The following is a 16,082-nucleotide window of genomic DNA, read 5'->3' as shown; positions in this document are numbered from 1 at the left end:
CAGGTAAAACATAATAGATTCTACTCCAGTTCTTTATGTTTATCCTGTGTCTCTCTGTTTCAAGTATTTCATGTAAACAAATTATTGGGTTCTGGTTTTTAATCCAACTCTCTTACCTGCTTCTGTTTTATGGGTGAGTTCATAGCATTCACATTCACAGTTATCATCACTATTTCCCTCCATCCTATTTTCCCCTTGAAGTCTGTTTTGTTCTGAAGACCTCCTCCAATCTGCCCTCCTCATTATCAGCACCACCTCTCCTTCTTATTCCTTTTCTCCTACTTTTCTGCAAGCCAAGATAAATTCTATACCCAACCATATGGTTGTTATGTTATTCCCTCTTTGAACCAATTCTGTTGAGAGTAAGGTTAAAGCATGGGCCTCCACCACTCCATCATCTCCTCCAATTATAGAAACTCTTCTTTTTAAGCCTTTTTTATGTGAGATAACAAACCCATTCTACCTCTCCTCTCCCCCTTTTCTCCCAGTGCATCCCCTTCTCATCCCATTTTATTTTTTAAAATCATAACATCATAAGTCAACTCATATCCATAACCTCTACATATATTCCTTGTAACTGCCCTAAGGATAATAACCTTCTTAGAAATTACAAGTATCATCTTTCCATATGGTAATGTAAATGGCTTAATCTTATTAAATCCCTTTCCTGTTCACCTTTTTATGCTTCTCTTGAGTATTTTATTTGAAGTTCTAAATTTCTATTTAGTTCTGGTCTTTTCATCAGAAATGCCTGGAAGTCCTCTATTTAAATATCCATGTGAAAATCCTCTATTCCATCAAATAACCATGCCCCCACCTTCACCCCAAAGGATTATACTCAGTTCTGCTAGGTAGGTGATTCTTGGGTTTTAATCCTAGCTCATTTGCCCTCTGGAATATCAAATGACAAGCCCTGACTGTGGCTCTACAATATTTGAATAGTTTCTTTCTGGCTGCTTGCAATATTTTCTCCTTTGGAATTTGACCATAATATTACTGCAGGTTTTCATTTTGGGATCTCTTTCAGGAAGTGATCATTGGATTCTTTCCATTTCTACTTTATCCTCTGGTTCTAGGATTTCAGGGCAGTTTTTCTTGATAATTTCTTGCAATTTTATATCTATGCTCTTTTATTTATTGTGACTTTTAAGTAATCCAATAATTTTTAAATTATCTCTCCTCAATCTATTTTCTAGGACAGTTTTTTCAATGAGATATTTCAGTTTCTTCAACTTTCTTCATTCTTTTGATTTAATTTTATTGGTATCTCATGGAATCATTGGCTTCCACTTCCCCAATTCTGGCTTTTAAGAAATTATTTTCTTCAGCAAGATTTTGTACCTCCATTTCCAGTTGGCCAATTCTGTTTTTTAAGGTTTTATTTTCTTCAGTATTTTTCTGTGACTCTTTTATCAAACTATTAACTCTTTTCATAATTTTCTTGCACCACTCGTTTATATTCCCAATTTTTTCTCTACCTCTTTTATTTGATTTTTTTTAACTCTTTTTTGAGCTCTTCAAGAAATCGTTTTTGGGCCTGTGACCATATCACATTTTTCTCTGAAGTTCTGCATATTGCCATTTTAATTTTTTTGTCTTCCTCCGGTTTTGTCTTGATCTTCTGTCACCATAGTAATTTTCTATGATCAAGTTCTTTTGTTGTTGTTGTTTGCTCAGCCAATTTCTTCTTATAATGTTGTTAAAAGTTGGGCTCTGCTTCCGGGGTGGTGGGAACACTATCCCAAACTTCAGGTTTTTCATGCTGATGTTTTCAGAGCTGGTTCTGGGGGGATCCATAAAAGTTTTCAGTTCTTCCAAGGTGGTATGATCTAAAGAAAAGTGTGGTCAGTGCTCTTCTGGCCTTTATTCTGGTCTGAGAGTGACCATATGCACCCTCCTCTACCCTGTAACTGTGACCAGACCCCCGCTTCCCTGTGGTCATAAGTGTTTTCTCTTCTTATGACTGTAATTATGACTTGGGTTTTGAGGTTGCAAGTGTCAGTTCCTTGGACCTGAGACTAGGGTCACCACCCCCTGCAGCCAAAAGCCCACTAGTGGGCTAATACTCATCTATGCCCTGGGACCTGAAACTATATAGGAACAATACAGCAGGGTCCCACACCCAGCCTGGCAAAGGGTCTCCTGTAATCTCCTCATCAAAGCTGGTACTGTCCCTAAGGCCCACTACTAGCTTGCCAGGGTAAGGCCTATGCTGCACTACATTCTAGGCCACTACTACCCTGATTAGTAGATCTTTCCTGCTGACCTCCTAAGTTGTACTGGCTACAAAATATATAAAACCAAACCTGGTTTTGCTGCTCCAGAGTTTGATTTGAGGAATTATCTTAAAGTTGTTTGAAGGGGAACTGGGGAAAGCTCAACTAAGTCCCTGCCTTACTCTGCCATTTTGGCTTCACCCCTTCCCCCAGCACTTTTAAATGCAAAAGTCATCATTTTATAATGATTTTTAAAGAGTCTCAAAAACCCATGGTGGAAATATTAAAAAATGACTTCCTTCCTGGAGTTTTTGTTAGCCTATTATTTGATAATGACTTAATGAAAATCCTCAACTTCATGTAGCAAATGAATAAATGTATGTTTCTGGAGGAAAGCAGTAATTCAATCTAGTAAAAATAAATCTATTTGTCATTAAGGTTTATGTTACATATACTGTTGAGAATTAAAGTTAATACAACTTCACAGTTCCAAAGAACAGTAGCTATCTTCAAAGACTGCCTTGCAAAAAAAAATTTTAAATAAATCAGAACTACAGATCAGATCAATTACTGCCCTACCCCAATAAACTAAGAGTTTTGTGTCAAGTAAGTACATTTGTCCTGATTGCTAACATTCAGAAGAATAACCAAAATTCTCTTAAAGATTAGCATTTATTAATTTTAGTGACACTTTGAAATTTAACTTTTCTTACAGATAGCAGAAAACTAAATATACTGTTGGAAAATGCCAAATTTTATACTGTCACAGCCTTCAAGACTGATTAGTTCCAGCTATATTTTTGCCACTAACAGATTTCAAATGATAGGATTCCAGTTGCAAATATACTGATTTCAGTTTCAGTTTGTTTAAAATAACATTAGTTCCATAATTCAGTCAAAATTCAGACATACAAAACATTAATGAGTTTCAATTATCACAATATTAAAAATCAGTGTGGGGCAGCTAGGTGGTGCGGTGGATAGATCACCGGCCCTGGAGTCAGGAGTACCTGAGTTCAAATCCGGCCTCAGACACTTAACACTTACTAGCTGTGTAACCCTGGGCAAGTCACTTAAGCCCAATTGCCTAACTTTTTTTAAAAAGGGCATAAAAAAAAAAAATCAGTGTGGCAAAGTACTGGGAGTTAAAAAAGAAAGCCACCACTAAGTTATTAACCCTTTAATCACCAGCTAACCACTGGTTAATACTATATTCTTAAACAACTTTGGTCTTATAACATATTAATTATAGTCAACAGTGGTAAAAGAGGAACTAAATTTCTCAGAGTTTATAATTAGTTCCTTATTTCAGATAAATACTATATTGTCAGGAATAGGGAGATACTGAAAGAAAAACATTCCTACAATATTTATTCAAAGCTTACCTGTTTTGGGTTTTTATGACAAGGTGAACAGTAAGTCCATCATGTATTCCATGCTGGCTCAAAGTATCTTGATCTTTTAAAATTTTTCCAGCAAATATTAACACAAGTTGATCAGGATGGGACTTGAATCGTTTGGAGATTTTTTCCTTAAACTAAATAAAATAAAAAGTGAAATTAATATGCATTACAAGATTTAATGTGATTTTAAAAACAAGGTAGTAGAAAATCTGTAAGATATCCGTACGAGACTTTAGAGTTAAGATCCAGGCAATGACCAATCATGACTAGAAAACTGATGACTCATGCTTCCTACTTCTTGACAGAGATATGATGAACTAGTGGTGCAGAATGAGATGTGCACTTTCAGACAAGACCAATGAGTGGATGTGTTTTACTTGACTATACTTATTTATTATAAGAAGAGTTTTGTTTTGGAGGGAGGATAGGAATAAAGAAGGGAAAGAAATAAGAACCAAGAAAGCATTTTGATTGTACATATATAACCAATATCAGATTGCTTTCTGTTTTGGGGAGGTGGGAGGGAAGGGAGGATGGGAGAAAAATTTGAAACTAAAAATTCTATGAAAACAAATGTTGTAAACTATCTTTACATGTAACTGAAAAATAATAAAATACTTTTTATGATTAAAAAACATTTAATATACACAGCACACAAAAGGGAACACAAATAAGCAGGACAGTGTTTGAACAACCATGTTAAATTTAACAGATTTATAGTATCATACAAGCCTCCTTATAAATACATGTTCATGCTTCTTGATGTTTATTAAGTAGGAGATAATACAAATAATCTTTCTAAGAAACTGCCCACATTTTCTGATCTCTCAAGGAAAGAACTTTTTCATAATTCCTCAATTCATTATAGACCTTTATATTCTGTTTTTACTATCACCAGCAATAAGATTTGGGTGCCACATTTTAGGAAAGATATTCATAAGCTAGAGAATATCCTGATAATGGTAATGGGTAAGTTCCTACCACATGAGGATTGATTGAAGGAACTGAGGTAGTTTAATGATATCATAATATTATCTAGATTTAAGATTCACAAAAACATTCCACATACTTTATTTCATGAGCTGTACAACAACCCTGTAATTGTTCTTATTTTACACATAAGGAAATTAAGTGTCAGAAACGATTTGAACCTAGATTTTCCTGACTATAAGTCCTGCAGTCCATCAACTATTCCACAGGAGACACACTAGTCAGCCTTAAGTATTTGAAGGTCTGTCACAGCAGTGATCAGAATTGTTCTAGTTGTCCCCAGGAGAGAAAAAGAAAACAATGGATAGTTACAGAGCAGCAGACTTCAGAGTTTGACAGAAACTTCCTAATAATCAGAGGTAACCAAAAGTCCCTGGCACCTCCCCCCCCTCGCTCCCTTTCCACTTCAGTTCTAACTCTTCAAGCAAAGAATAAACGCGACCACTTATTCAAGTATTCTATAAAGGGGTTTCTTTTTCAGGTATGAGTTTGGACTAGATGGCAACTGAAGTCAAGTCCATTCAGCTCTGAAATTACATAGCACCATCACTTCTTCAAATATATTAACTCTGTCATCTCAATTTTTTTGATCACCATAAGCAGCAGTCCAGGATTCTGATGATCTCATATGCTAAAACTACTGTTAACTTCCATCTCAGACCCCCTTTCTATTTCCTACCCAAAGCTCTATCCCCCTCTAATTGACATAAATAATACCAAAAATCAACATCGTAGAAGGTTGAACTCTCTAAGCCAACTCCTTCCTCCTGGTCTCAAAATAGCTTTTCACTCAGTTCTAACATCTTCATCTCTTTTTCTAAGCCATGTCCTTCACCAGGTTACTTACTACATGATAGTCTCATTTTTCTTTCCACATCTACTCCACTCCTCTCAAATAACCTTTTGTCTAATGAATTATTAAGGTCGGTCTCTTGGACTTTTCCCAGAGAATTCCTCAACATTAAAATGCATTGTTTTCCTAATTTAGGTCACATTTACTTATCTGGGCATCTTCCAAAGTTACTTAAATCCTGCATCTTTCATTGAAACCTTCCCAAGACACTAAGTTTTCCCAAAGGTCTACACACCCTGTTTTTATTCAATGACCCATAAATTTCATCTATTAAGGTGTGTGTGGGGGGGGGGAATTAATCTGTATTGGCAGGAAGATTCATCTATATCAATAATGATAAAATCATGAGTTTCAATTTACTTTGTACAGGTTCCAGGTAATGTTCTTATAACAGATAATTTTTGTCAGGGTACGAATCTCAATGACTTTTAAACACTACAAAGCCACAAATAATGATAGTACAATGTAAAGATAATCACTGGCTCTAGAATCAAGGCACCTGGGGGTCAAATCCTACATCTGACCTCTGGGCAAGTCACTCACTAGACTTCAGTTTCCTCATCTGTAAAATGATAAGTTTAGAGTGATGGCTTCTCAAGTACTTTTGCTAATAATGGTGAATATGAAGAATTCAGAGAAGCATAGAAAGACAAACTGGTATAAAGTAAAATAAGTAGAACTACGAAAATAACACCCACAAAGACAACAACAAAACTCAGAAATGAACACTGTATAATTATAATGACCAAACTGGACGCCAAATAAGAGATGAAGAAAGGATTCTCCCTTCCTTATTTGCATAGGTAGGAACTTGAGTGTAAAATCATGCAGCTGTGGTCAGATTCTATTGACAAGAGTAAATTGTTTTTACTTTCTCTTCTTTTTTACTCTTTCTTACAAGAGTAAGGCTCCTTAAATAGTAGAGATGGGCTAGCCTCCACAATGAATTAGTAATTCTATTATGGATATAGGTGTGTATGGAAATGGGTAAAGATATAAACTAGAGTTTTAGTCCTTTTCAAATGCTTCTTAACTAAAACCTTCAAAGTGGCAGTTAAAAACAGAGAAATTGACATATTTATGAAGTCAAGGAAGTACATGGTCTTGGGAACTGTTTGAAATACAGTATTAGAACTCTACTTATGGGGGGTGATAAAGCTGTGCATACCCTTTGACCCAGCAATACCACTTTTGGGTCTTTTTCCCAAAGAGATCATGGAAGGGAGAAGGGGACCCACATGTACAAAAATATTTATAGCTGCTCTTTACGTGGTGGCAAGGAATTGGAAGTTGAGGGGTTGCCCATCAACTGGGGAATGGCTGGACAAGTTGTGGTATATGAATACAACGGAATACTATAGTGCTGTAAGAAATGATGAACAGGAGGAGTTCAGAGAAACCTGGAGGGTCTTGCGTGGGGTGATGATGAGTGAGATGAGCAGAACCAGAAGAACATTGTACACAGTAACATCAACATTGAGTGTTGATCTACTGTGATGGACTATATTCTTCTCACCAATGCAATGGCACAGAAGAGTTCCAGGGAACTCATGATGGAAGAGGATCTCCAAATCCAGGAAAGAAAAAAAAAGAACTGCGGAGTATAGATGCTGAATGAACCATACTATTTCTTTTGTTTTTGATGCTGTTGTTTTTTTTCTATTTTGAGGTTTTTCATCATGGCTCTGATTTTTTTCTCTTATAACATGACTAATGCAGAAATAGGATTAATGTTATTGTGTGTGTGTATATATATATATATATATATATATATATATATATATATATATATAAATAAATAAAACCTATGTCAGATTACCTGCTGTCTAGGGGAGGGGGGAGGGAGGGGAGGGAGAAAAATCTGAAATTGTAAAGCTTGTATAAACAAAAGTTGAGAACTATCTTTACATGTAACAGAAAAAAATAAAATACTTTATTAATTAAAAAAAAAAGAACTCTACTTATGGGGATATATATAAAGCCCACTGAGTGAAGATGTCTCTCAGGAACACGATATTAGTTCTGTTAAATTCAAATTTCACCATTTTGGCAAACATGGCATGGGGTAAGATAGGTCAGGAACTTTTCTCTGAACTAGGTTGTGATACTATATATACTCAGAACCAGGAAAAAATAAAATCAACATTAAGAAGATGACTAAATGACTAACTTTTTTAAAAAGTTCATTAAGTTCATTAAAAACCTAGTCACACAACTTCACAGAACAAAGGGAAATGCTATATATTCAGAGTAGTCTATGTCTGGTTGGTCAACTCAGATATGTCAAAATTCAGAAGAAACCCCATTAAAGGTTACTTCATGAACTCCTGAAGGGGGCTTATGTTTCTGGCTTAGATAAAATATAAAGTGGTCCTTCAGAATCTGGGCCTCACACTCTGGGTTAATGGGGAAATCACAAGGGAAGGGGGGAGGCTGAGAGCCAGGAAAACACAATGGGCTTCCACTTTTGTGTTGTACTAAATGTTAAGTGAGCACTAGATTATGGCCATTCAAGTATCAGATTCCATCAGGGTAATTTCAAGAAATGCAGGTTACAGCAATACCTTAAAGGCATGGACTATTTCTTTTTGACTTTGTACTTGCAGCACCCAGCATAAGGACTTGGTCACTTTTTTTTTTTTTTGGGGGGGGGGTTAATATTACCATTTAGTGATCACATCCATATATTCTTTCAGAAACCTAGTAATCTAAACTCAAGGGACTTCTAGGTGCTAAGGTGAATAGAGCACTAGCCCTGAAGTCAGGAGGACTTGAGTTCAACTGCAACCTCAGACACTTACTAGCTGTGTGACCCTGGGCAAGTCACTTAACCCCAATTGCCTTAAACAACTGGGGCCATCTCCAGTTGTCCTGATATATATCTTGCCAATGGACCCAAATGGCTCTGCAAGAGAGTGAGGTTAGGGGATACAGGAGGACCTGAGTTCAAATCCGACCTCAGACATTTGACACTTACTAGCTGTGTGACCCTGGGCAAGTCACTTGACTCCAATTGCCTCACCAAAAAAGAGAGGAGGGGGGTGGAGGGGGGGGGGGGTAGTGACCTTGCTTGCACAGCCCTTCCTCAAGTAAATTCAATTCACTGCAAATCATGACATCACCCTGTAATCACAGGCCTTTTCAAAAACAAAGAACAAACAACAATAACAATCTAAACTCAAGGGGCAGGTAGGTGGAACAGTGAATAGAGCACTGTCTCAGGAGTCAGGAGGACCTGAGTTCAAATCTAACTTCAGATACTTACTAGCTGTGTGACCCTGGGCAACTGCCTCAAAAAAATAAATAAATAAACAAAAGAAATTAAAATCAAACAATAAACTCAATGACATCAACTAAATGCTTTCTTACCATCCCATCTTAGGGTTTTATTCTCTAATAACCCTTTCCATTTTATTATTCCCTGCCAAAAGAACAATCACTTTGGTAAGAGTTCAGTAGTTCTTCCTTTTCTCTATCAGGTTAGCACTGTCCTTATCCTTCATTATTCATCAGCAGCCTGGGCAGATCTTGAACTTCAGCCCTCTGGACACTATTCTTACAGTGTCTTTATTTTTGTATTCATCCACAGCTACCTGTCCCTATTTACATATTCCATGAATTTAAAAAAATATATGGGAGAGAACGGTTTCTCATTTCTTCATCTTTACCCTCAATCATTTTCTTTCTCAGAGAAATCATTTCTATTTGTACCACGAAAAATCTGTTCTCAAAAAGTTACTATACACCTTGAGTTGGTTAAGCTCTATAAAATCTTGGGCAGTGTCCTTTCTTTTGTTAACTCTAAAATGTCATTTCCTTCCAAGGCTTCTGCTATTGCTACGAGTACAAATTTTTCCTTTTAGATCAGTATCAAGTCCAGAAGAGCAATTAGTGTCGTTGCCCTCCCTCTTCACCTTTTTTAAGAATAAATTGTAAAGAAGTTAAAAAAAACCAACCAAACAAAAAGAACTGGGGGCAGCTAGATGGTACAGTGGCTAAAGTACCAGCCCTGGATTCAGGAAGACCTGAGTTCAATTCCAGCCTCAGACACTTGACACTTACCAGCTGTGTGACCCTGGGCAAGTCACTTAACTCATGGCCCCACCCAAAACAACAACAACAAAAACTTGCACTAATTGCTAGAACACTCCGGGAAATATGCAAATATTGGAATTTTTCTACCACTATTTTCTACTATTTTGACAAATTTAAGAACCGCTTCTAGAACTTAGTCATTTTTAATTGCTGGGTCAAAGGTTTGTAATTGCACTGCCACTAAGATACTGTTTCTGTTTTGTAACAACTGGAGTGACGCCCCCTGCTGGAGAGTTACTGTAGGAAAGTTCTGCCATGAGGAGAAGGTGTCTGAGGGCAAGCCATGTGGCTTGGGAGGTCAGTTTCTTGGCATCAGAAGTGATGTTTGATGTTTCCAATTGAGACAGGAGGCTTGTGGGACAAAGAAGGGGCAAGGCACACTCTTTTCATCAGGCCTCTCGTGGAGAGTGGAGCAAAAATGCTGACTCCCTGAGATAGATAGATGTAGGCATCTAGGCTTCTTTCTCTTCACCAAATTCTTATGCTCCTTAATAAATGCTTAAAAATCTAAACTCTTGCTAAAGCTTCTAATTCACTTACGATCACTCATCAGATTTTTAGACAGACTAGCTAGAATTTTAGCCCCTTACAGTTTCTCTGATTCATCTTCATTCAAATACTCTCCAAAGCCTTCCTTAGCCCACATTGCCTTCCCCGACCCTTTGCTATATTTCCTCCCAGAAATCATCTTCGTGTATTGTACTACATAACTTCTCCTTGTAGTGTTATAAGAGCTAACGTTTTTACAAAGCTTTAAGGTTTTAAAGTTTGTAAAACACTTTACAAGCATTACCTCATTTGATAAAACAACCCTGTGGTTGTTGCTACTATCACCATATTAAAAATGAGAAAACTGAGACTCAGAGAAGTTAAGAAACTTGACTTGAGTTACACAAGTTTGCAAGATTCCAAGGCAGAATTTGAATACAGTTCTGTCTGGCTCCTTATCTAATACACTATCCACTTCCCCCAAACTGGCACAGGAGGTACAACTGAATTAAACCTCAAGAAATTCATTGAAATTCTCTGGGCTTCAAGTCTTCCTTTGAGGGTTAATGCCTCTTTTTATTATGGTTCCCAAGAATGTTAATGTCTTGCCCAGGGGTTGGCAAACTACAGCCCAAAGGCCAAAATTCAGCCAACCTCCAGTTTTTTACCACCACCCCCCAACCTAAGAATGGCTTTTACATTTTTAAATAAAACAAAACTTATTTTGGAAACCATTTTTAGCTCAGCCTTACAAAAAGTAGTTTGCCAACACCTGGTTTAGCTAAAGACCAGGGCCCTAGAGTCAGAAGCCTTGCAACAAAATAAGGATTCTTAAATTTTTTTTGTCCTAAACTTCTTTGGGGTAGTCTAGTGAAGCCTATAGATGCATCCTCAGAATGTTGGGGTTTTTTTGTTTTTTTGTTTTTTATTGAGGCAATTGGGGTTAAGTGACTTGTGCTCAGGGTCACACAGCTATTAAGTGTTAAGTCTGAGGTGGGATTTGAACTCAGGTACTCCTGACTCCAGGGCTGGTGCTCTATTCACTGTACCACACCTAGCTGCCCCCTCAGAATGTTTTTTTAAATCCATAAAATTACAGGATTACAAAGGAAAGCAATTATATTGAAATACAGTTACCAAAATATTTTAAAAACCAATTCAGGGGGCAGCTAGGTGGCGCAATGGATAAGGCACTAGCCTTGGATTCAGGAGGACCTGAGTTCAAACCCAGCCTCAAACACTTACTAGCTGTGTGACCCTAGGCAAGTCACTTAAACCCCACTGCCCTGCAAAAAAAAAAAAAAAAATTTCAGGGGAACCTCCTACAGTAAATAAGCTTCTCTTAAGAAGACTTGAGGCAGCTAGGTGGGGCCCAGCTATTGGTTTTTTTTAATTGGGGGGGGGGGCGGGGCGGGGCGTCGACGGCACTATGGAATTAAATCCTAGACAGCTCTTCAATCTCCAGTTCCACTTTCTACTTGCCTTTTCCATCTTTGTTGCATTACCCATCTGGTGGGGCAGCTAGGTGGCACAGTGGATAAAGCACTGGCCCTGAAGTCAGGAGGACCTGTGTTTGAATCTCTCCTCGGACACTTACTAGCTGTGTGACCCTGGGCAAATCACTTAACACAGATTGCCTTAAAAACATCCTGGGCCATCTCCAGTTGTCCAAGATACCCAGATATCTTGCCACTTGATGGCTCTGGATTAGAGTGAGGCTGGGGTCCTTACACACTTAAATCCAATTCGCTGAAAGTCATGACATCACCTCCTAATGTCATGGTCCTCTTAATGGTCGAAGGACAAACAACAACCCATCTAGCTTTGTTAATCTTTGTTATAATCCAGCTTTTTAAATTATTTTATTATGTCTCAATCTCCTATATAAAACTTCCCATGGTAATATTCAGGATGACCACTTGAAGATCATGAACCACATAATTTCTCAACTCCAAACAATTTCCTTCTCCATTCCACTATAGCTCCACACCAGTATTGGTCATCCCAGGGACACCACCCTAAAGATCCTAAAACACTGAAATTTCTCTCTCCACCACAAACATCTAACAACAACCATGGTTATGTTCTCTTTGTTAATTTCTTTATCCTCAATGTAGCCTCCAGTCCTTTACCCCTTCCTTATTCTCCCCATGCTAACTATGCTTTCACCCATTTCCACACCCAAGTAAATACCCAGAGTCAATTATTTTAACACTACCCTACAAACCATCTAACCTTTGTCTTTACCCTAATTCTCCCACTTGCTAACCCTTAAACCTGGGTTACTCCAGCCTTTATTTCTCCACTCCAGCTATTGGGTTGATAAATTAAACAGAATAGAGCAAGTTATGAAAATCAAACTAATTTTACCCATCAACATGATGTGTAAACTCACCTGGTCTTTCACTGGTGCCTAAGTAATCCCTTCTACTCTATTTATGGACTTCCTCTCATTCCATAGCACTGTTCTAAATCATCTATATGCCCAATAGTGCCCAACACTTCAATGAGGTGATGAGGCTTAATGACAAAAATCTTCAGCAACCACTCCTAAATCACTCTATATGGTCATCATCCTCATCTCCCTATCCCACCTCACCATTGGGTATCCAAGCTGATGGTGACCTTCAACCTTATCTTGCAGGAGGTCAAGTTTCCCTTCTACTTCCTAGCCATCCCCAGGTGCTCTTTCCAACTACCCTTCATGGTATTGTCTTCTATTAGAATGTATGGAAGGCAGCATATAGTAAGCAGTTATCAAATGCTTAGCGTATCTATAACTATTCTCTTTTCTCCTATATGAAGAAATACTTCCAAGTCATAGTGAATGAATGAAAATGCATTTATTAAGCACTTATGTGGGGATACAAAAACAAGGAAGTGAGTCTTTGCTCTCTTAAGCGCTTTCATTTGGGGGGAGGACAAACCCACCAAAGGGGAAGTGGAGCTGTAACCTCAAGTAACAGAGCTTATAGTAAGACTAATCTAATTGAACATGTTTTTTATACAACGTTCAATTCAAGTGAATGCCCTCCCAACCCCTTTCAACCTCTTCCAATGCCCTCCCAACCTCTTGCTCCAAAGATGGAGCCCTTCTCTCATCTCACTTCAATTGCCATGCCCAGCTCCATTTCACTTTTTAAAATCTTGTAATATAGCTTCTGTCCCCATCACATGAGGAAAATGGCTCTCTCAAAAGGTCACCAATGGCTTTCTTAACAAATCCAGTGGCCTTTAGCACCATATAGGAACATCCCCTCTTTGTGGAAACTGTTACCAGATGCACCACACCTTCCTAGTAGCTCTCTCCTATGTCCCTAACTACTCTCCCCTAGTTCTCTTTCTGATCGCTTACAATAGGTGTTTTCCTGACCTATTCTCTCCTCTCTATACTCTCTCTCCCTTAGCATCCAAACCATAAGTGGATAAAAATGAAATGTATTCCTTTATTTTCCAGCTATGCTACAGGGTGCCATAGCGACCTGACACCTGGGATTTGTGGAGCTCTGCAATTGGTAGTCAATAAATACCTGCTGACTGGCAGAAAAGTTGTGCAGTTAATTAACCTATTCTAGTTAAAAAATTTTTTATAAGAACATGGGTTTTTAACAGAAAGGCAGGTGTCTTGCTCACAGTTCATTTTTTAAAACCTACATATTCCTCCAAGAAAGACTGTCAGATAATATGTTTAAGTTACCTGCCTGAGACACTTTTCTTTGAGCAAGATCACACAAGTAACAGGCAAACTGACTAGATTAGACATTGGATTCCTCAGTGTGGCACAGTGGAAATAACAAAGGATTTGAAGACAGGGACTTAAGTTTGAATGCCAGTTCTATAAATGACTAAGTGAACTTAGGCAAATAATTTTCTCTCTCTAGGTTCCAGTTTCTTCCATTTGTAAAATAAGGTCTTTAATAGAGGACCTCTTAGGTCCTTTCCTTCTCTATCCATCTCTAAGTCCTATGATGCTGTGCATTAGGGCTAATTTACCCTAGCCAGAAGAATAAATAGCAATTAAAAAAAAAAAAGTTACCCAAGGAAATGTTTAAACTGCTCTTAGACAAATTGTCATTTATAAATAGCTATTTAAATATAAATAATGTATATACCAATTATGTTATCATTACGTATATGTCAGGGCAATACCCCTAAATACCATTCTTTATAAACACCTAGTTTGCTCAGTTCTAGGTACTGTTTTGTTCCTGAGAGAACATTTCTTTAAAAATATTCTCGAAGAGGGGCAGCTAGGTGGCGCAGTGGATAAAGCACTGGCCCTGGAGTCAGGAAGACCTGAGTTCAAATCCGGTTTCAGACAGTTGACATGTTCTTGCTGTTCCTCACAAGACACCCCATCTACCAATTCTGGGCATTTTCACTGGCTATCCTCCACTCCTGGAATGTTCTTTGTCTTCATCACTGCCTCCTGGCTTCCTTCAAGTCCCAAGTAAAATCCTAATCCTTCTTCATTCTAGTACCTTCCCTCTATTGATTATTTCATAAGTATTCTGTATACTGTTACAGCTTGTTTGCACACAGTTGTTTCCATGTTTTGTCTCTGCCATTAGATTTTGAGCTGTTTGAAGACAGGAACTGTCTTTTGCCTTTCCTTATATCCTTAATGCTTAGCACAGTGCCTGGCACATAATTGATGCTTAATACTTGAAAAAAGAATCCTCTCTACAACATTCCTGACAAATGGTCATTCAGCTTTTTTGAATGACAATTTCCGATATGGGAAAACCCAGTTGTACCATTCCACTTTTTGATATCTCTTAACAGTGAGGAAGTTTTTCCTTATGTCAAGAATAAATGTGTCAGGAGCAGCTAGGTCGCAGAGTGGATAAAGCACTGGCCCTGAATTGAGGAGGACCTGAGTTCAAACCCAACCTCAGACACTTGACACTAGCTGTGTGACCCTGGGCAAGTCATTTAACCCTCATTGCCCCACCAAAAAAAAGAAAGAAAGAAGAAGGAATGTGTCTCTGCAACTTCTACCCATTCCTCTTAATTTCTCCATCAAGTATTTACAAAGCACCTATTATGTGCCAAATATTTTGCTGAACACTCTCCAGTTTATCACCTTTCCTAAAATACTCCTTGTGTGGTTTGGCACAGCATACAAAGTACAAGAATGATATTTCATTACTCCAGGACAACACGCCTCTCCATATAGCCTAAAGTTATTCACTTTCTTGGCTGCCATATCACATTGTCAAATTATACTGCATTTAGACCCAACTCGCTATTCTATACTTATGAAATTTATTACCTAATATAAGACTTAATTTCCCTATTAAAATATTACTTTATTTTTTATTCAGTGTGCTTGGCTATCCTCCCCAGATGTCACCTACAAAGTTGGAGACCATGCCATCTATCTATCAACAGCACTGGTTAAAAAAAAAAAAAGCTACACATATAACCTATATCAGATTGCTTTCTGTATTGAGGAGGGGGGAGGAAAGGGAGAGAAAAAAATTGGAACTAAAAATCTGATGAAAACAAATGTTGAAAACTAGCTTTACATGGAACTGGAAAATAATAAAATACTTTTATGATTAAAAAAATAAGTTCCAATGATCATGGTTCCCCCAAAATAATAGTTCATAGGTCTACATCCAAAACAACAACATTATTCATACAAAGTACATAACTGTACATGGATCTATTAAAGTGTTTATGATTTGGGGGAAAAAATGCTAACTGCAAAAGGCAAAGCGTATATACCTGGGCCACCTCACTGGAAACTTCCTTTCAAAATAATGGTTTATCCTGATCTGCCTATTACCAATCTTTTAAACATTTTTCTTCTGGTAATTCCAATATGGCTGAAAATCAGAATCAGACTTGCAGGCAACTCAAAAACTAATGGAAATATACTAGATCCAAGTAGGCTAAAGAATATCACCAACAATAATCCAGGGGGGGGAATATCAATGACATATATGACCAAAAAGGAGATAAACTGAGTAAGGAGAGTGAGGGAATAATATAATAGATGGATAGCCTGACCGGTGCACTGTTGTCCAC

At 37.7% G+C, this 16,082-nt stretch overlaps 1 protein-coding gene across 2 annotated transcripts in view; it reads right to left on the bottom strand.

The window, feature by feature from the left end:
* UBQLN1 (ubiquilin 1) overlaps positions 1-16,082 on the bottom strand; it is a 52,348-nt gene that overhangs the window by 16,990 nt on the left and 19,276 nt on the right. For both annotated transcript variants that reach the window (XM_044002762.1, XM_044002757.1), the window contains exon 2: positions 3,602-3,753. In XM_044002762.1, the coding sequence (XP_043858697.1) occupies positions 3,602-3,753 (152 nt within the window). The remainder of the gene's footprint in view (positions 1-3,601; positions 3,754-16,082) is intronic.

The sequence above is a fragment of the Dromiciops gliroides genome, chromosome 1, assembly GCF_019393635.1.
Source record: "Dromiciops gliroides isolate mDroGli1 chromosome 1, mDroGli1.pri, whole genome shotgun sequence".
Taxonomy (NCBI): Eukaryota; Metazoa; Chordata; class Mammalia; order Microbiotheria; family Microbiotheriidae; genus Dromiciops; species Dromiciops gliroides.
The sequence above is the reverse complement of the archived record's forward strand: the minus strand, read 5'-3'. Positions and strand labels throughout refer to the sequence as shown.